The 21,382-nt window shown below is 37.1% G+C and overlaps 2 protein-coding genes across 4 annotated transcripts in view; one reads left to right on the forward strand and one right to left on the reverse strand.

Annotated features, from left to right (window-relative positions):
- LATS1 (large tumor suppressor kinase 1) overlaps nt 1-18,480 on the reverse strand; it is a 36,936-nt gene extending 18,456 nt beyond the window's left edge. For 2 of the 3 annotated variants that reach the window (XM_072966022.1, XM_072966020.1), the window contains exons 1-3: nt 18,227-18,480; nt 7,152-7,619; nt 2,565-2,712 (exon numbers count right to left, since the gene is read on the reverse strand). In XM_072966022.1, coding sequence (XP_072822123.1) covers nt 2,565-2,712; nt 7,152-7,493 — 490 coding nt within the window. In that variant the 5' untranslated portion in view covers nt 7,494-7,619; nt 18,227-18,480. Of the gene's footprint in view, nt 1-2,564; nt 2,713-7,151; nt 7,620-10,673; nt 10,832-18,226 lie in introns of all 3 variants that reach the window. The other variant, XM_072966021.1, reaches the window with a different exon arrangement.
- On the forward strand, nt 17,921-18,906 carry LOC140697753 (uncharacterized). Its single transcript, XM_072966023.1, has one exon. The coding sequence runs from the start codon at nt 18,051-18,053 to the stop codon at nt 18,672-18,674; it is 624 nt and encodes a 207-aa protein (XP_072822124.1). The 5' UTR covers nt 17,921-18,050; the 3' UTR covers nt 18,675-18,906.
- Nucleotides 18,907-21,382: the final 2,476 nt, after the last annotated feature.

Consider the following 21,382-nt stretch of genomic DNA (forward strand, 5'->3'; position numbering starts at 1 on the left):
TACAAGCTACTAAGTAATAGGCTTGGTTCTAGGCCATCTTGTCATTTTTGTCTATGTTATCTCCCTTAGGTGACCTATTTCATATGCAAGACTAATTAATATATATATATCTAGCTCCCTACCTGACATTTCACTTGGATAACTCACTCGATGAACCTAACTCAACCTTAAGTCCAAAACCAGACTTACGATCCTTCTCCACCAAATCTTGACCTCCCTTAGCATTCCCTTTCATAACGTGAGGTATCACCATCCATTTTTCTAAGCCAAAAGCCTAAGAATCATCCCACTCCATTAGCACCTCTATATGCAATCTACAGCCATGTCTTTGTCAACTTTACTCCTCCTATCTCCTTCCTAATGCATTCAGTTTTCTCCACCGCCATCACCCTAGTCCAGATAACCTTCATTTTCTGTAAACTATTTCTTATCAAGTCTATACAGATACCCTCCCTTGTTTTCTCCGATCCGTTCTCATCCACTGGAGCTATCATTTTGAAACACAAATCTAATCATATCATTACTCTACTTGAAATGTTTCCATAACGTCCTGCTGCTCTTAAGGTAAAATCAATACAGTCCTGTATAGTCAGGCCCCTATGTACTTCTCCATTCATATCTCATACTCTTGTTTTCAGTGCTCTAGCCACTTTCATTTCTTCGAATGTGGCATCAAAACCTGCCAGACAAGCCATGCAGAGGAACATGCTTCCTCACTAAGCCCATCCCCATTAAATCTTGTCTTTCTTCAGATATCAGCTCCATTATCAGTTCACAGGAAGGTTTTCTTTGCACTCTTTATTAGGTCCAAAATCCCTCTATTATATGAGTCTATAGTACCACGTACATTTCCCCTCTTCATTCATACTTACATAGTCATAATTCTACATGTATTTGTGTGAGTATTTGAGCTCCCTTACTAGAATCTCAGCTCCACAAAAGGGTAAGAACTTTACATCCAATGCTAAGCAAAGGGCCTGAAACAGTGGTTGATCAATAAAAATTTGTTGAATGAAACAATGAATAAATTAGGCTTCTTATAAATCAATTTAAAAAGACAAACACAAGATTAAGAAAGAATTAAAACGTCAATTTAAAAATAATAAATAAATAAATGTTCAGCCTTACCAGTGACCAAAGAAGTGTGAAGGTAAAATGATAGTATTTTCACAGCCATTATATATCCAAAAAGGATAATATCTAGGATTTACAAATATAGGCATTCTCATATTAAACTGATTGGGAGAATTTAAGTTGGTAATATCTTTCTGTACAGCAATACAGGCATAACTTGGAGATGTTGTGGGTTTGGTTCCAGACCAGCACAGAAAAGTGAATGTTGCAGTAAAGCAAGTCACACAAATTTTTTGGTTTCTCAGTGCATATAAAAGTTATGTTTACACTCTACTGTAGTCTATTAAGTGGGCAATAAATAGCACTATAATTAAAAAACAATGTACATACCTTAATTAAAAAATACTTTATGCAAAAAAAATGCTAACCATTATCTGAGCCTTCAGCAAGTCATCTTTACTGGTAAAGGGTTTTGATATTCGAGCATTACTGAAATATGACAAAAAGACATGAAGTGAGCAATTGCTGTTTGAAAAACAAAACTGACAGACTTGCTCAATGCAGGGTTGCTGTAAACCTTCAATTTTAAAAAAATGAAATATATGCAAAGTGCAATAAAGTGAAGAAGCACAAAATATGAGGTAAGCCTGTAAGAAAAACTTTATAAATTTTTGTAAGTTTTTGAAAACTTACTTTTACCAAATCATCAGGAATGTACAAAGACTTACAGCAGTGCTGTCTATAATGGCAAAAAAAAAAAAAAAACCAAAAAAAAAAACAAGGCAAATGTCAAAAAAGTAAGAGAATGGTTAAATAATGTATGTGATAAATCTAAATGTAGCTAATTACTTAGGCCATTTAATAATAAGGAAAGTTATAGATGGTATACTAAGTGAATAAAGTAGGTTTTAATATGAAGCCATATTAATGTTTTGGTTATGAAACTACTACAGGGTGGAGGGGCAAGGGAGAGGTGGGGATTAAGAAGAACAGACTACTTTATATTGTGCATAGCTTAAACAAGAACTGAAATACACACTTATAAACGCACTCAGGTTTTCCACAGGAAAAGACTGAGAAACAAAACATAACAAAACCTTGTGAGTATTAATAGTGGTGTTTTCTTTTTGCTTATTTACTTTCTAAATATTTATGATGAACATGTTTTACTACAAAAAGAAGATTATATATATATAAAAAAGGAAGAGTTTGAATGATGGTATTTATGCTTAAAAAGAAATATGTTAGTTGCATTATAACCAATCAAGGAGTCCTCAACCTAGACTGCTGCTTTTCAGAATTATCCATGGAACTTTACTGCCCCATCTGCAAATTCATTTTTGTGTGATACTGTATAATGTTATTATTCTAGCTTAAGACTTTCACTCATTGTGATGCTTTTAACAATGTCTAAGACAAAACATTTTATATACTTAAACATTTTTAAATATTGTAAGATAAGAGACGAGGAAAAACACTTGATTAATCACCTGGCTTCATGTTGGCATTGATAGGCCTGGCAGCTGCTGCAGCCATTTGTTCCCGCCGAGGATCCTGGTAACTCATTTTACTAATAAATTCAATTGCAGCTTCTATACTTCTGTTATTAGTTTTCTGAAGAGCTTGTATAACCATATCCTGGTAAGAAGTTAAAAAAGAAGAAACAAAATTTAAATCTTATAATTAATAAGAAGGAAAGAACACTACAACTTCCACTAGAGAAATTCATAATACTGAAGAACAAGGCCCCAAGCCATAATATTAATGTTTTGGTTATGAAACTACTACAGGGTGGAGGGGCAAGGGAGAGGTAGAGGATTAAGAAGAACAGACTACTTTATATTGTGCATAAAATAAATAAGCTACAAGGGTATCGTGCACAGCACAGAACGACTATAAAAACCCATATGATCTCAAATTACTAAAGAAAACAAAACAAACCCTCAAGTCCTTCAAACGGTTCTTTAATATTTTCATCTTTATGTAACAAATTACTATTTTCTTCTAGGGTTTTTCTTCCAGTTACAGTCACAGCAACATGATTCTAAATTTCTCATTCTTAATTTCATTCTTATGTAAACAAACAGAGACTATCAGATTGTTAAAAGGGTACCAATCAACATACTGGGAAGCACTCTTGTATCGTTAAAGCACTTTTTAAAGCATCTTTGGCACTGTGTTTACTAGTAAAAGAGCTATGTAGTCCTGGTTCCTATCTTAGAGCTTACATTTTCAGAGAATTTTATTTACAGGGACACAAATACAGGACAAATGGTAGAAGAAAAACATTCAGACTATATATATATATATATATGATAATGTGATGAAGACTTCAGAAGGTTAGATGGTATGATGGAAAAAGCAGGGAGTCCGGAATCAAATGGAACTGAGTTTGAGTTCTAGCAGCTTCTCATCACTATACTTTGTCTTTCATGCTTAGAAGCAAAAATACATTCCAGTGATTGTAGATTTATGTGCCGCAATTTAGAACCATGTGAACTTTGGTAACTTACTTATTAACATTTCAGAGCTCAATTTCTTCATCTGTAATTCACTTACAGATCTGATGTGAGGATTAAATAAGAAAACATGTAAAAGCACATAAGCACAGTGTCTGGAGCTCAGATAGGGGTTGTCCTCCTGGCTCTGTTCCTTGTCCTTTATGTTACATGTAAACACAAATTATACACTACCATGCAGAAAGTATACTGACATGCATTTTTCAAGAGGGAGGCAGCTACTTACTTGTCCTAGAGGATTAGGTATTTCAAACAATCTTTTAAAATGAGAAATGGCTTAGTAAGACTAATGGGTGAACAGACTACTGATAGATGATCCTCTTATGTGAAATGCCTAGAGATGATTACAAGACCAACCAAAAACAGACTGCAGCAGAGACTTATTGCCTACTCAAGATCCATTCTCCCTTCTTGGAAAAAGTTACTGATTTTGTTGGAAGTTTTCCTTATAGCGACACTGGCCACATGACAATTCTGAACAATGAGACAAAAAAACAAGGATTTCTGGAAGAATGTTGCTATCTCTGATTTAGGTATTGGTCCTTCCTACACCTTGTTTCCTAGACAATAGATATGACACCTGTGCTACAGCAAGTTGCCACCAAAAGGAAAATTCAAGAGATTCCTAAGAGTCCTAGGTTCTGAATATTTTTAAGAGACTGAACCAATACTAGCCATATAAACTGAATCACTATTTTGTTTAAAGCATTCTTTAAAAAAAAATTTTTTTTGAGGTACACTTTACAATGTGTCAATTTCTGGTGTACAGCACAATTATTCAGTCATACATGAATATACATACATTCATTTTCACACTCTTTTTCATGATAAGCTACTAAAAGATATTGAATATCTTTCCCTGTGCTACACAGCATAAACTTGTTTATCTATTTTATATATACCAGTCAGTATCTGCAAATCTCGAACTCCCAGTTTATCCCTTCCAACCCCCTCCCCCTAGTTTAAAGCATTCTTATTTCGATTTTTATTAAAAGCAACCAAACTCAATCCTTAACTGGTAAAAGGGTATATATTGTGGTCACATTTTATGCTAATCAGACTTTGCAAATTTGTAGTGAGATACAAAGTCTCACTTTACGTGCAAATTTAAAATAATACAAATCATTCAATTTAAATTAAAATTCACAACTTTATTTATTTATTTACTTTCTTAACTTTAAAATTGGTTAAACTAAGTCAAATGTAACTTTATTTATGCTATTATCACATGGCAGTGCCATCTCAGTTGATAAGAAAAATGGCATCCACCATCCTTTTTCAACATTGTGGAAACCATAGTCTTAAATGCACTAGAATTTCAACCTGTCATTTTAGTGATTATTATGCTGGGACTTATTCTTGAATTTTATTGCTATATGTTAAAATACTTTTTACATCTGTAACAATATCAACCAATTGTTCCTTAAGTGGGGTGTTAGTGCCAGTGTGAAAAAGAGTACCTTCAAATCAGTAACTTTGAAATAGAAGTCTTATGTGATTATGTCCATATGACCATACTTTTGTTTTTCACGCTTAGAAGCAAATATTCACTCCAGTGATTGTAGATTTATGTGCCCCAAGAATGCATCAATCCTATTTAACATTTATTCCTACGAAGAAATTAATCATGAAATATTTGAGGTTTTAATTTTACAGAGCACCAGGAACATGTTCTCAAAATACTGCAACTGCCTTGACTCTGTGTAAAGGAAAAGATTAGGGTTTATGAAATGATAAAAACAATGAAGTAAAAACTGGTTAAGGATCTTGAATAAATTCTGCAATATAATGGGAAGCTATCAGAATCAATGATTCAAGAGGTAGTAGAAGTAAATTGTCATATTCTTTATATCACTGTGAGTATAGATAATATCATTCCTTCATTATTTGGATAAATGAGGATTGATAAACATCTAAATGCTTTTAATAAAGCAACCTTGCTTAAGGGGTTATTAATGTCATAAAGTAAACAATTTTGAAATGTGTGATTTCAATAAAGCTAACATATCTTTGTGATGCAAAACAATTATTGTTACTATGGCCAACAAATAAAGAATAGGGCATTGACCAACATCTTATACTTCTTAAAGCTGTCTATGTTAGAAAGAATTTTTATGTTCCTTAGAGGTATGGACCATCTTTGGTATAATTCACTATCCTGACTGACAGGTTCACACACAGTAAGAGCTTTATAAATACATATTTACTGATGTGGCTTATCTAACATACACATTACTACTTAAGGGCCTTCATAGCCATGTGATTTTCTAAACTTCCTTTCTCTAGTAACATATAAGAGGAAAGATGAAGAGCAATGATTCAGCCTTCTCTTTATTCTTGCCTTTAGGCTAAGGGATTAGGAAGAAAGTGCTCTAGAGAATCTCCGTTCAAGCCATTTCCTTAATCCTCCAACTACTAACCAGAAAAACATACCAGGTCCTCTTCTCCTCTTTTTCTCTGTACTTCCTGGTGCAAATTCAGTATTTTTAGAATACTTCAGTATAAAAATAATAGGAAATAATATTAATCAAGTGGATGAAAAGAATCAGCCAGAAAGAATAATCTTTTTTTCTTCCTAGTTTAGTTGTAAATCTCCTTTTCAAATCCATTACTATAATGCATATTTAGGTTCTCATTTTTTAACTTAAATTGAGAGATATCTGAAAATGTGGTCACTAAAATATTATTAACAAGGTGAAGTAATTTTAAGGGTAGTTATTTTTGTGTAGTGGAGCTAAAGGTAATTTTTAGTTTCCCCTTCATACTTTTAAATTTTTAACAGGGAATAGATATCACTTTTATAATCGGGAAAAAAGTTACCAGAATTTTGAAAGAAAATGTAATCAGTGCTTGATTATTCACATTTAGTTATATTTTCCATGGCCAATTTTTATCTAAAATGATTTCTGCCATCTAAAATATTCATATAAATTATGTTATCATGGAAAATAAATTCTATTAACAACCTAAACAAGATATGATTAAATATACAGACTATGAAAACTTTCAAAATGAGTTCTGAAGGTAAATATTAAAGACAGCATAATTAACACAAATGGAAATTTCATCAAAATAAAGCTTAGATCAACAAATAAATTTTTAGTTTTTGTGAATTTAAGATTTGGGTATGAGAGTGATGTGAACATAACTGCTTAATGATATCTAATTGTATTTCTTTCTCTGTAGGATAAACTTAAATTTCATGTCCTTAGAGCTGTCATTTCTACAACAGCCACTCAGCTCACCAGAGCTCCTGTCACACACACAGATGTCCTTACCCTGCCCTCACCTGTGGCTTTCCTCACCTGCACTTCCACTCTGACTTCATGCCACGACCTTTCAAATCCCAGAACCACAGAGAAAACTAAACAAATAATCATTATTTTGTTTTAATAATTAGTGGAAGTGTAAACAACATTCTTTGCTGATAGAATATTCAAATTTGCATACACAGTTAAATTCTCTCAAAGGAAACATTAAGGCAGGAGATCACCTAAAAAGTGTTAAGTAGTATAAGGTTAAGAAAAATCCTTTCCTTTTGTTTTTAAAAATTCTTACCTCATCAAATCCAGCAGCTTGCAAGTCTTGAAGCATCTGTGGATTAACTTCTGAAGTACTCCGGCTTGTTTCATTTGCAAACGGTTGTAGAGAGTTTCGAATTTCCAGCAAGGCTTTATGATGCGTCCCAAACTTGGGTGGATTTCTGCCTTGTCTTGGATCTTCAGTTGACATTTTCCCCATGTTGTGCTCAGCCTTAGCGGCATCAGATGGTTTGGATAAATTCCTAAGGGATTCCCGAATTTCTTGCAGCATTTGACGGCTGCTGCCAGTGTAGTTACTGGCAGGAAAGGTCTTAGGCCTCATTTGTCTATATCCTTCTGGCTTTTCACTCCTCTTCATGAAACATCTATATATATAACCACCAAAAAGGACTTCTTTAAGAGATACTTGATAGAGTCAAAGCTTTCCCTTGAACAAAACTGAAAAAGATCCTTTGTAGAAGTCCCCAGGAATGTTCTTCACAATCTAAAGAAAAGAAAAAATAAACAAAAGCTATAAAGTGATTGATAAAGTAGTACCATGTAGAGCAGTCACCCCCTTATTCATGGGGTATACCTTCTAAGACCACCGGTGGATGCCTGAAACCTTGGATGGTATCCGACCCTACTACATACAGTAGACCTCTGAACAACACAGGTTTGAACTGCATGGGTCCACATACACATGGATTTTTTCCAACAAATACATACTACAGTACTACATGATCTGAGGCTGGCTGAATATGAGGATGCAGAACTGTGGATACGAAGAGCTGAATGTAAAGTTACACGCAAATTTTCAACAGCTTGGAGGGTTGGCACCCCAACTCCTGTGTTGCTCAAGGGTCAGCTGTACTGTTTTTTCCTATACGTACATACCTATGATAAAGTTTAATTTATTAATTAGGCACAGTAAAAGATTAACAACTAATAATAAAATAGAACAAATATACTGTAATAGAAGTTATGCAAATGTAGTTTCTGTCTCTCTAAATACCTTACTGTATAAACGTAATGCCGTTTCCATCTTAACTAAGCGCGTATATACTGTGGCCATAACTTTTATAGTTTGAGGTTTGACAGTAAAACTAGCACGAATTTCTCTTTCTTTCTACACAATTTCACTTACAGATTTGTCAGCACATCATTTTTTTTCCTTATTGAGAACTTTCACCCCTTCACTTTAAGGAAGCACTTCACAGCTTCTCTTTGGCATATATCTAAATTGCCAGCATCACTATTCTTGTGCTTTGGAGCCATTATTAAGTAAAACATGAGTTGCTTGAACACAAGCACTGCATATGATGACAATCACTCTGATAACCCAGGTGGCTACTGAGTGACTTACGAGTGGGATACACTGGACAAAGGGATGACTTACTTCCTGGGTAGGATGAAGCCAGATGGCGTGAGATTACGTTCATGCTACTCAGAACAGTGCACAATTTAAAGCTTATGAATTGTTTCTGGAATTTTCCATTTAATACTTTCAGACCACAGGTGACTGTGGGTAAGTGAAGTCTTAGAAAGTGAAACCACAGATAAGGGAAGACTACTGTATCAGGGGGAGAAATCCCACTGATTTAGGAGTTAAGAGACCTAGGTTATAGTTATGGCTCCTTGAAGGATTACATGTTAGATGTCCCTATTTCCTAATCTACAAAATTACCTCAAGTACTGGTTATGATGATAAAAAATAATTTTAAGAGTGTTTTAGTAAGCATATAAAGTGCAGCTGACCCTTGAACAACACAGGGGCTTGGGGTGCCAGCCTTCCACACGGTGGAAAATTTGGGTGTAACTTATAATCCGTCCTGTGTACCTACAGTTCTGCATCCGTGGATTGTGTAGTACAGTAGTGTTTACTACTGAAAAAATCCATGTAGGAGTGGAGCTGTGCAGTTCAAACTCGTGTTGTTCAAGGGTCAATGGTATATACAAATGCAAGGGATTTCTAGTGAACAATACAATGGGCAACCTCTTATTATCAACTTCACCTGGTGGCTCCAATTTTAGGTTTTACAAATTAGACTTCAAGTATAAGACTGCTTTAAAAGGAAGGGCACTGCTGCTTTAAAACGGTTTTTAAACCGCTAGTCTGGAAGACACCTTTATGCTTCAAAACCAGATGCTTAGGTTTATTTCTCAAACTGTGGACTGGGACTCTAGAGACAGTAAGACAGTAGGATGAGGAAAGGACTTGTCTTATTCCTCATTTCATGCATGAATGGCTTCTACAATGCACTGGTGGAACAATCACCTAAAGTCCACTTAAATGTCCCCACTGAGAGGGAAATCACTAACTCAAGAAAGCCACTCCATTTGCAACAATTTCTAGATGTGTTTTATGCGGAGCACCATGAAATCTCCGTGCATATTTACAGTCTGTTACAGCTGGTGCTAAACAACTTTATCTGCATTCTTATCCAACCATCATGTAACAGGAGTGGTGATTACATTTAATGAGAATAGAAATAGGCTCTCAGTAGGTGATAATTAGCAATGTTTCATATCCCCATGGTTCCAGTTACAAACTATTTCACCCAAACTCTCTGAACCTCACTTTCCTCATCTACAAAGCAGAGATAGTAAACCTATGTTACCTCCTCAAAGACCCTTTCCCTGGTTACCTAATTATCCCATTTTATTTTCTCAATACTTATCATTATCTAAAGTTACCTTATTTGTTTACTTGTTGTCAACCTCCCCTCACTGAAATAAAAACTCTGTAAGAGTGGAGGACATTATTTGCCTCATAACCACTGTCTGTCTACCACCTATATCACAGCCTGGCGCATAGTGAGTGCTCAATAAATATATGTTGACCAAATGAAATAAACATGTCTCCTAAATATCCCAGTTCCTTTCACTGTTCTTTAATTCATTATCCTCTTCTGGATACACTCTGGTTTGTCAAAATCCTACTTTGCCAGAAAAGCACAGCATTTGTAATGAAAAAGCAAACAAAAATATTCAAGTCCTTGTTCTGTTAATTATTAGCAATGTGGACTTGGGTATTTAATTCTCTCAAAAATTGCCTCCTGAGGCAAAAAAAGAGTAAGAAGGTTTACCTTATGGCTTGAACAAGGATTAAGAGGAACAACCCAATACAACTAAAGGAATATACCACAATTGTTTAAAAATGTAGACTGCCCCTTGCAATACCACCTATAACAGCAAAAGATGACATCAACCTAGATGGTCATCAGTAATTGTTTGAGGAATTTCTAGTACCTCTATGTGATGAAGCAGATCTTCTGATGCAGTTCATGAACAGATACTCAAAATATTCTTTAATATTCTTAAGCAAAAAGGGCAAATTTCAAAACACTATGTATAAAATAAAGCCATTTTCTATTCTAAAATTAGATTATGGTGATGGCTGTACAGCTCTGTAAACATACTACAGAAACACTGAATTGTGTACTTTAAATGAGTAAATCTTATGGTGTATAAACTGTATCTTACAGCTATTAAAAAGAAACCCTTTTTATTTAAAAAAAATTATATTTATGGATATTAATTACATATATACGCATACATGAAAATTTGCAGAAAGCTTGAGACAGGATGAAATCCTGAAGCAGACCACAAGAGGCACAGTTTCCTGATGACATCACCTCTACTTTGTGGTATAATTGCTAAATTAGTTATGAATCGATCAAATTCTACTTGATAAGCAGCCCACGTTTCTCCATTCTGTAAAAACAAAAATAATGAATTTTGTCATTGTTATGTCTGTCTACAACATAACCCAGTCTAATGATAATTACTTCATATATGAAATTAGGACTGATACATCTTGCGCTTTTATGAAGAAAGCTGGTCTCAAATGATAAGCCTTCCCAGAATATTAACTTAATAGCTTACTAATGAGTTTTTCTACAATTAACATTTTGCTCACCAGTCTAAAACTGAAGAATCTACCTCCTTGCCCTTTCCAAAATGGAAGATATTTTCCATTTCCAGTTCTAGAACTTATCATTTCCCCATGATCAAGGACTAACAACAGTGGTTGTGCAATTTCACATGTCAGTTCACTTAGCACCTGGGCTGCCTTTCATTTATAGCATCTAGGTATTCCTTTAATATATCACTTATTTTAGATTTCAACTCCAAGTTAGCCATCACTTTATCATTACTTTACTATTTCCAAGATCATTCTCCTTGACAGAGAGGAAAAAAACAAAATAAGCATAGTGTTGCTTCTCTCTGTCAAGATACAGCATGTTTCCATCCTCCCAACACACAAATTGGTAAACAGTAGACAGTGCAAAAATATCTGTTAAACTAATAAATACAGGTGACTTATTCCTTTTTTTACTTTTTTGGAGGGGAGGTGGGGAAAGGGGGGAGAAATTAGGTTTATTTGTTTATTTATTAATGGAGGTACTGGTGAATGAACCCAGGACCTTGTGCATGCTAAGCAGGCCCTCTACCACTGAGCTATAACCTCCACCCCGACTTTCTTTTTACTCTTAGGAAAATATAATCTTGGTTTTTCCCCTAATTATAAAAAGATGCACCTTACTGAACAATTCAAATATTATATAATTATGTAAAGCAGAAGTCCCTCATAATTCCCTTCCTCAACAGAGAATCACTGTAGTAGCTGGATAATAACATCCCAAAAGATAACTAATTCTTCATCCCTGGAATCTGTAAAATATTATCTTATTTAGAAAAGGGGACTTTGCAGATATCATTAAATTAAGGATCTTGAGATGCGGAGATTATCATGGATTATCTCAGTGAGCCGTACATGCGTAAGAGGTGGGGGAGATCTGATATACAGAGGAGGAAGCAATGTGACCATGGAGGCAGAGACTGGAGGGTGTGGTCAGAAGCCAAGGAATGCTGGCAGCTAAGAGAAGCTAGAAATAGCAAAGAACTGCTTTTCTCCTAGAACCTCCTATGGTAGAGTGGCCTTGCTGACAACTTGATTTTGGGCCAGTGATACTGTTTGGAATTCTAGCTTTCTTTCAGAACTGTAAGAGAATAAATTTTATTTATACTGTTTTAAGCCTTCAAGGTTGTAGTAATTTGTTACATAAGTCACAGGAAACAAATGCAATCATTATTAATACTGCATATTCTAGCATATATGACTTAATCAAGACGGGGTCAAAACACACAAAATATGCCATTCTCTTACATAATTATGTGAATTTACAAGAAGAGAATGTAATGTTGCCCAAACTCATCTGACCAAAGAATTTTTTTTTTTCTCTAGAGCATCTTATGAGATTCATTCTCTACATAATATACTTTAGAAAATGCTGGACCAGAGAGATTCATTCTAGTCCTATATTCCATAACTCTGTACTTTGATAATGCAATTACTAACATTCCTAACATTCAAGCGAGTGCACAATGGTCACAGAAATTACTTCTTGGATATGTGTGATAGTGTGTTTCAGGTTCAAATAAATGAATAATTTATTTATGCTTATCTCCTTCATGTACATGTTGAAATACTTGCAAATAAAATATGATGCCTGGAATTTATTTCAAAATAATCTGGTTTTGTGGTGAAGTGGATGGAAATATAGATGAGACAAAAGTAGTGATAAACTGATGATTGTTGTAGCTAGGTGATGGGTACCTGCGAGTTCACCATACTATTCCCTTTACTTTTATGTATGCTGAATTTTCCAAAACAGAAAGTTAGAAAATAAAGAAAAGGAAATGACTATGGTGGATCTTGGAATGGTTCTGCTACAAATTATTCTTTTTCAAATACGAAGTACAGTAAAACACAAAGGATTTCTATAAAGAAACTATTGATTCCATGTAACAATATCATTTCAACATTAGCTTTTCAAGGGAAATAAACATTATATTTAAATACTCATTTCAGTTGTAAGATGATTGGCATCATCTGATTTCAGAAATGATGACATGGAAGAAATGTGGCATGTCTTTATCCAGTCACTGTTGATTAACCTTGTGGCAGGGACCATATTCACATACTATCCTCTATCTCCCATATTTCCCAGAGCCCTACGAGTAGATACCTATAATGTGTGTCAGTTCTGTCTTATTCCTTCTTCAATGACATCCAGGTCACATTCTGAGATGGTAGCTTCACATTATAGAGGGAATGTGGGTCTCTAAGCCAATGAATGGCTTACTACTGACCCCCAATGGACTTTGTATGAGCAAGACAGGAATCTCTATTGTGTTAAGCCATTAATATTTTCTAATTTGTTACCACAAAACAGCCTAATATCATTGTGGCAATAAACAAAGACTGTCCAATAAAAGTAGAATCTATTTATTCAGAGCTTGATATAGCAAGGGAATTAGCCACTATCACTCACGTATGGAAGAGACTCAAAGGCAGGTAGCAGAGTGCAAGTTTTATACTAAATAAAGGGAAGACTTCAGGTGTGCTCTGTAGATTGCTGCCACAAGGAAGCTGGAGGCCAGCTAACTAGAAATGGGGCATCCTATGTGATTGTTTTGGGTAGCATATTTGGTTTTCTCTGGTTGGTCCTAAGGGAAGCTTGCAATTACTGCTATTGCTACTAAGGCTGTGAATCAGAGCTGTATTTTCATATATGATCTGGCCATTGTCTACTTGTATATGTAGTCTCTCATTATTCTAATACAAAAATTGGTACCTAGAAGTGAGGTGCTGCTATAACATAAACCTAATATGGTATTGGCTAAGTGGTCAGTCTGAGGGCTTCAAGGAAACTGAGAACGGAGGCTGGAAATATGTTTCATAGTGGTAAAATATTTGATAAAGTGGTTTGCCTGTTGTAACTTATAAGGTAACAAGGAACCTACTGAACTTGTCATTCTATGAGAGAGTTTGGAAAAGAGAATCTTAGAAGTGTATGTTGGCTGCTGTTGGCTATTTGGCAAAGCATTATAAATAAATGATAAGGTCAAGAAAGCAGATTATTTGCCAGCAGAAATAGAGAGGAATAGAAAGAGTTCAGAAACTTAGTCTTGAGGAATTGGAAAAGCAGCTTGCTTTTAGACCCCAATACAAAGGGGTAGGATTCAAAGACTCTGAGCACAGATGTCCACCGAAATCTCTTAGCAGACTCAAGTACCTCAGTGTTTTAAAAAAAACAACAACATTAACGGTATGGCCTTCCCTCAAATAACCAAGTGAGAAGAGAAGTGAGAGTTCTCAAGTCTTTGGATGAGGTTACTAACACATGTGAACTTTGGTTATAGTTACTGAAACACAACTGACTGGACCTAAACATACCAGAGACTTAACTAACTTTGAGGAAACTGTTTTGCTAAAAACTTTTTTAAAAAAACTACTCAAGTTCAAACTAAAAAAAGCCTTTAACTATTCAAAATCTAAAGCTCTTGGGCTCTCAATTTCTATGAGCTGTAATTTAGTCAAGAAAGATTTGCACCTTCCAAAGAGGGAATATTCCCCAAAAGTTCACATTTCATGTGGCCAAGGATGATAATGGAAGAAGAATTCCCAGAAGGTTCTTGGAGAACAATGGCCAACAGTTACAGAGAACAATGGAGGGAGGAGTTCCCCACCCCAGATAACTGAATCAAAGCCCAATCAAGGAATCTCCCCTTCCTCCAAGGCTGGTTGCTTTCACAAGATCTGCCTATGGAGATTTTTAAATTATTTTATTAGCAATTGCTCTTTCCCATTCTTCTCCTTCTCTGCGCGTTTGTGTGTCTGGTTTTTTTGGCAGGGGGAGGTAGTTAAGTTTACTTATATACCTTTTAAGGTACTGGGGATTGAACCCAGGACCTTGTGCGTGCTAAGCATGCACTCTACCACTGAGATATACCTTTCCCCCTATAAATTTATTTTCTTTCCCTGAAAAATCGTTACTAAATAGATTGCTTGTTATAGACTTAACAGTATCTTGGAACTGAGGAAATAAGACAGTTCAACCTCATCTTTTAAAGTAACTGTATATTGAATTACATCATGTGGATGTGTCATAACTTATCTATCCCCTACGGTTGGGCCTTTAGGTTCCAATTTTTTTCTCTTATAAATAACATTCAAACACTGATAACTTCAATTGTATTGGTTTAACATTCTAGTTCTGAGGATCAGTGGTGAGTTCATTTTGTTACACTTCACAGCTTACATGTATATACATATTCCTTGTACATATCAAAATTAGTTAATAAAAAATGTGATGATAAAAATTCTTGTGCACACAATGTTGAGCATTTCCCTTAAGATAAATTCCCAGCAGTGGAACTGCTGGGTCAGAGAGAACACATATTTAAAATTTGATACTTACTGTAAGGTTGCCTTCCAGAAAGGTGGACTAATTTACAATCTCTCCAACAAGATCTGGTTGACACTGGCATTAACAAATTTTAGTAATCTTTGTTGATATATGTGAAAACTCAATAAATAAAGAGAATTTTAGAAAGAAGTCTTCAATGCTAAAAAGCTTACCTTTTTAATCCATGTTACATCGTGCCAGACAACTAATACATAGTTTTGATCATGTTACCTCCCTACCTACCCTACTTTAACTTAGCAATTAAAGGCAGAGATCTGGAGTCAAACAGCAGGGAACAAATCCCAGTTCTACCAGTAACTAGCTTTGTGATCTCAGCAAGCTGTACTTCAGTTTCTTCATCTTCAGATGTGGGCAATAATGGTCCTATTTAATATGGTTATTTTAAGCATTAAATAGGTTTAATACATGTCAAATGTTTAGAATAAGTGCCTGGCTCAATAAATATGTTATTATCCTCTCACTCTTTCCACTATCTTACCTAGATTCTCCCCCATGTAACATACACTGTATATACTTGCTCTCAGCCAACATACCTTGTGCTTCTCTACTTTCATGTTCTTACTTTTCCTGTTACTCTTCTTGGGAGAACCCCTGCCATATTTCTCCTTGTAGAAATTATATCCAACCTTTAAGGTGCCATTCAAATGCTTCATCGTGAAGCTTTCACTGAACTGCCAGTGTTATCCTCCTCTGAATTCCAAATGCACTTTGCACGGTCAAATAAAACTTGTTTCTGCCCTATTCTTGCACTTGTCTCATTTTTCCTACTAGATCACAGACTGACAGAGCATAAGGTGTCTTGGAGATATATATATAGTCAGATGAGGGAATGGATCCAGAGAGGTAAAGTGGCCCCCCCTAAGACCATATAGCTAGCTGGAGATCATGCTAGGAATGGACTCTACACATCCTGAGCCAGCCTAGGGCTCTTTTTACCATACCTACATATTTAGTTTTCCTAACTAAGGGATGGTGACTCACTCACATTCTTTGAAGGGATACTTAAATTGGTTAGACTGAACAGACAAAATCTTCATTTCTTAGAAAGCTCATACCTTCATCAAATGCAAGAATGTTAGTAAGTCCAAACAAATATTGCTGATATCTTGTCCAACTTAGGAGAACAGATCCCATTATATAAGAAGATTTCAAACTGTTACCGTAGGTTGAATCAGGTTTATAAGAAAGATAGCCTGTCTCAATGCTCTGACTAAATCAGTCATGAGAATAGCTGTCTCAGCAGCATATTCTTAGTTGTTCATACAGCAACATTCAAGAATCTCTGCATACTGATTACATTTTCTCCAATTCACTTTCTAAGAATTAACTTACCAAAAGTAAAAGCAATCACTATATTTTATGTTCATGCTGAAAAATGATGGCCATTCCTACTTGATAAAAATGTTCTTCAATGACTAACGTTTGTGGTCTACAAAAATCCCCCACTAATCTAAATACAACATCTAGAATGAAAACTAAATCACCAGAGTTGGAACTATTCCAAGACTACATTTGTGTAGAGTAATGAGGAGGAGGATTAAAAACAAAAATTCAACCTATAGAAGGAAATCCACATAGCATACCAAAGATATGTAGCAGAAGTATTTTATTATTTGCTTTTGGAGAGTGGCAAGTGATATATTCAGTACACATTCAGGCAAAGAAAAAATTGGGCCTCCCCAAGCGTGTATCATGATCTAGTTTCTTGCAGTAGCAGCTGATCAGAGCACAATGCTGCTACTTTTACTGTTAAAATCAAATTCCTCCACTGCCTTAGGGAATCAGCTAGCCCATTTTACCTGTCTGCCAACTTACTAAAGTAAAGAAATCACCTTAATTAAATCACAAGTGTAGATAACTTTGGAGAGAACATTCATTCCAATTATAATGTCCTATCTTTTTCCTCCAGATGGAGGATATTTGATAAAAAAAATTCTTAAGCCTCAACATATAATCCATAAAGGCCTGACAAGCTTCATGATTCAAATCCATTTCCATACATCATTTGTGTGTGAGATTATACTTATTTCTCACTAGATTTATGAGTAACTTCTATACGAAGATATAATATTTTGAGTTACACTAACATATGGGTCGACAGACATAAAATTTTTTTCCCTTAGAAAATAACTTTCAATTGGAGAAGAAAATAACTTTCAACTGGAAAGAATGGGGTTAAATCAAGTCACCTGAAAGTTATTCTTTGCGATACAAACGCTTCTTACAATAAACAATGTTCCTTTAATTTCCTTCCTTCTCTATATTTTCACACACACTTCTACTCCAAAAAGGCCCCTCCATTTCTCCTACCCCTTCCAACTATGAACAGTAACCTACTTACAGTGGACTGTAAACAGAAATTCCCAGTATTTCTTTAAGGTTTATCTAAGATCGGGTTCCTCTGGGATGCAAAGAACTGTGGCTCTTTCACTGCAAGTTTCCTTCAAAACCACCTTTCGCTTTCCCTCCCTCCTAGACACCGATGACCCGTGCGTGTTGGGGATAAGGGTGAAGGTGTGAGGGACACAGTCCGCTCAAGGCCTCCAGGCTCTTCCCAACCTAACCTGAACTTCCAAGGCCGCAAAGCCTGGGGCTCTTCCTCCAGCCCCGGGCGCGGCCAACCCTCGCTTCCCCAGGGCAGGGCTCCGCTCAGGTCGATGCAACCAGCCAAGTTGGGCCCGCACCGGACCGGACCGGACCGGCCCGCCCGTATGCAGCAGCCCCTGGACCCCCGCCAGCGGGGATGGGCGTGGGCCCCGGCGGCCACCGCCCGGCCAACTCGGGCTCGGGAGGAGAGAGTGCGCCCCACCCGCTACGCCAGCCTCGGACCTACCTGCAGGGGAGAGCGGGGCTCCTGGACAGCGGCCACGGGCCGGAGGGCAGGCGCCGAGGCGGCTGCAGCCCGTCCCAGGGACCCCAAGTATCCCCGGTGGGGCAGGGCGGGCAGAAACGCTGGGGGGTTGCCGCGGGCCAGCGCGGCCCGTCGCGGGGGTCGCGGGGACCTGGTTCTCCCCTTAGCACCAGGCCACCGCCGCCGCCGCCATTTTGCCTTCCACTCGGTGTCGCCGCCGCCGCACTCCGCTGCAGGTTTCCCGGATGTGGGCATTTCCCGGCGTCGCTTGCGCGGGGGCCGAGGACTGGGGGCTTCTGCCCGCCCGGCGACGGGGAGCGAGCGCGCCGCCTGTGGCCTCCGGCTCCCCGTAGTCGCCCGCTCCTCTGCGTGTCCGCGAGCGTCGCCCCGCGTCGCCCCGCGTCGTCCCCGCCTTGCGCTGCCCAGGTGACGCCCCGGCTGGTGGTGTCAGGCTCTCCCTCTCCCAAGCCCACTCATTTATTTCAATGTCTCTCTTTTTTCAATTGAGCTCTTTCTATGGACGAATACAGAATAAAAGACGAGCATCTGGAGTTTATTTCTCAAAAGGAAACAGCAGTGTGTTGCTCTCTGACACCTCGCTGTGGACATCGGGATTCGAGATTTCTGGTGGCTTTGAAATAAATTGATTTTTGCTTTTCCCACGTAAATCTGTGAGTTTAAGTATTTTATGAATCAGCCAGATGAATACATTCTCGAACCAGAACCGACCAAAGAGTTAAGAGATTTTTAATCTGTCAACTGAATCTGAAGAAGAGGAAGTCATTATTGCTATAATTGGAATAACGGTGACTGAGAGAAGAGGCTTTATTTCTTGTTTAATTGAATTGGAAGTTGGGGGTGGGGTCATTGGGTGTATGATGTTTGAAGGGCCTGTCCACTCTTTCTAAAGAGCGCCTTTGCCAATTCTGCCTCTAGAAAATATATGCAGTTAGTCTTTTCAAATATCTCCTTTCATCATTTTTCTACTAGAGACTAACTATAACTTTTTTTTTTTCAATTAAAGACTCCCCCCCCCATGTTGAATTTGTTGCCGGCTACTGTATCCAGAGTTCAAATGTGAAAACCTCTGTTAAAAGATTACATTCCACTTGGTTGAAAACCTGTATTTCACAAGCACAGAGTTTGTAGAAGATAGGACAAAGTGAATCACTTAATAGCCTTAGGTCTTACTTTCTTCAACTGGATAACTGGGTAACCTGCGAAGTATCTTTCAGCCTCAAAATTGCATGAGTTATATGAATCTAGTATGTTCAGAGTCCTGCTTGCCCTTTCCAGAAGGATTCTATATCTGGAACAGCATACTGCCTCCCACACTTTGTCACCTCTGTCACCAACCCTCAGAACTTCTTCATTTAAGCTATTCAATTCTCTCTAAACCTAAAGGCAGGTATCTCCAAAAACTACTGTCTTTGGGAGAATTCCAAGATAATTCAAGGAGCTCATTAAATTGCTCTGGTAGGACCAAGAGGTTTACTCCTGTGAAGTAGGGGAAGAAAAGAGCAGGGAAAGGAGAGAGGGCATGGTCAGGAGAGAAGAACCAACCAAGATGAAAAGTAACTGAGACTCTGCGAAGGGGTGGAGGTGAAAGACCAGGGAAATGCTTACTAGAGGTGCTGGCTGTCTAAGAATGGCAGTATCTGCCATTGTGTTTAAAGGTCTTTGTATTGCTGTGATGGAAAATCTTTGGTCCAGCTTCAGCCTACTCAACTCTTCAATGCTTCATTGAATAGGGATTTTTTATTTCCTTTTATTTTTATCAATGGGTGTAGGGGGCCAAATTTCATGCTTGGGTGACTATAGGAACAGAGGCAGCACACATGGAAGAAGCCTGGTGAGCAATGTGGTCCTGAGAACACAGGCCCTCCCACGAATTCATACTATCTTAGGGGAAGTCTCTAGATTGAGCAGACCACACTTAGGAGTGGAGAATGGTATTACACCTCCTTGAGAGTGGAGAATCTACATAAATTATTTGGAACTCTGAGCAGACTTGTCTCTTGTCCATTTCATTCAAACATTTATTCTTATCAGTGTGGACTCATGGATATTTATTTAATAGTTTGGATATTTTCTATATTTTGTTGATCAAATTGTTCCAGCTTTGGCTATTGGAGCTCTTCCAGTTAGCTTCTGTGTCTCTATAACACTGCCATCATTGTGGGCTTTTTTTTTTTTAACTTTATTACTTTCTGGTGCTACAAGATGCTACAAGCCACCTATTTTATTTCCTGCCCCTTCAAGGAGCCCTGGTTCCTTTTATTGGAGAACAGTATTACAAACCAAATCTGGGTTCTAGGCATGTTCATGGCTACTGGGGTAATCCTTGTTTGTGAGATACCTCTGGCTAAGAAATTTTAAAATTAAAATTGATTTCATACTACGCAGGGGTAAGATCTGTGTTTTGATTTGTTGCAGCTAGTATTTTACAGTCTAGTATTACAATTTAGCTTCTTATATCCGTAGCCTGTACAAAAATTGTTTTGACAGTTGATGCATTTCTGATGGCAGTGCTAGGCTGGTCTCTCAGCTACTGTCCCCTCAAAGTCCAGTCATGACAATTTGGAATTGAACATTAGTTTATTTTTAATTAATTTTTTTTTACCTGATCAGCTAGAGTCCAGTCATTCTACTTCTCTCTTCTCAGTCCCACCCCCTTCGTGGTTTTCTCTCTCTTCTAATGTAGTGAAATGTTGAAACTGTTCTGATGATAAGATGATTGCAGTCTAGGCTGTTAGTTATTTTATTCTATATTGCCACTTAACATTAATTGCCATTCAGAATAATACCAGTGAAAGTTTAAACAGTTGCCTATCATAGTTTGGATCTCCCCAGGTTTCATTATCTGTAAAAGAAGAGTACTGCTACTCTTCAGACCATCTAATTAGTCTAAGCTAGATACCATATTGATACCATAAGCTTAAATGAAGGCTTGATATAAACTATACACAAGTGAACTTAGTATGCTTCTTGGACAAGTTCCAGAATGGATTATTAGAAGGATGTTTCCACAATACTATGAAGTAGAGGTGTTATTCACAAAGGACAAGGAATTTTTCAATTATGCCAAAATTTTGGTAGGATGATAGCTATAGCACAGGTGTTTTCTCACAGTAGCCT

Source organism: Vicugna pacos, chromosome 8 (assembly GCF_048564905.1).
Source record: "Vicugna pacos chromosome 8, VicPac4, whole genome shotgun sequence".
Taxonomy (NCBI): Eukaryota; Metazoa; Chordata; class Mammalia; order Artiodactyla; family Camelidae; genus Vicugna; species Vicugna pacos.

Coding starts and splice junctions, on each gene's coding strand:
- LOC140697753 (XM_072966023.1), top strand. CDS start 18,051: ATGCAACCAGCCAAGTTGGGCCCGCACCGGACCGGACCGGACCGGCCC.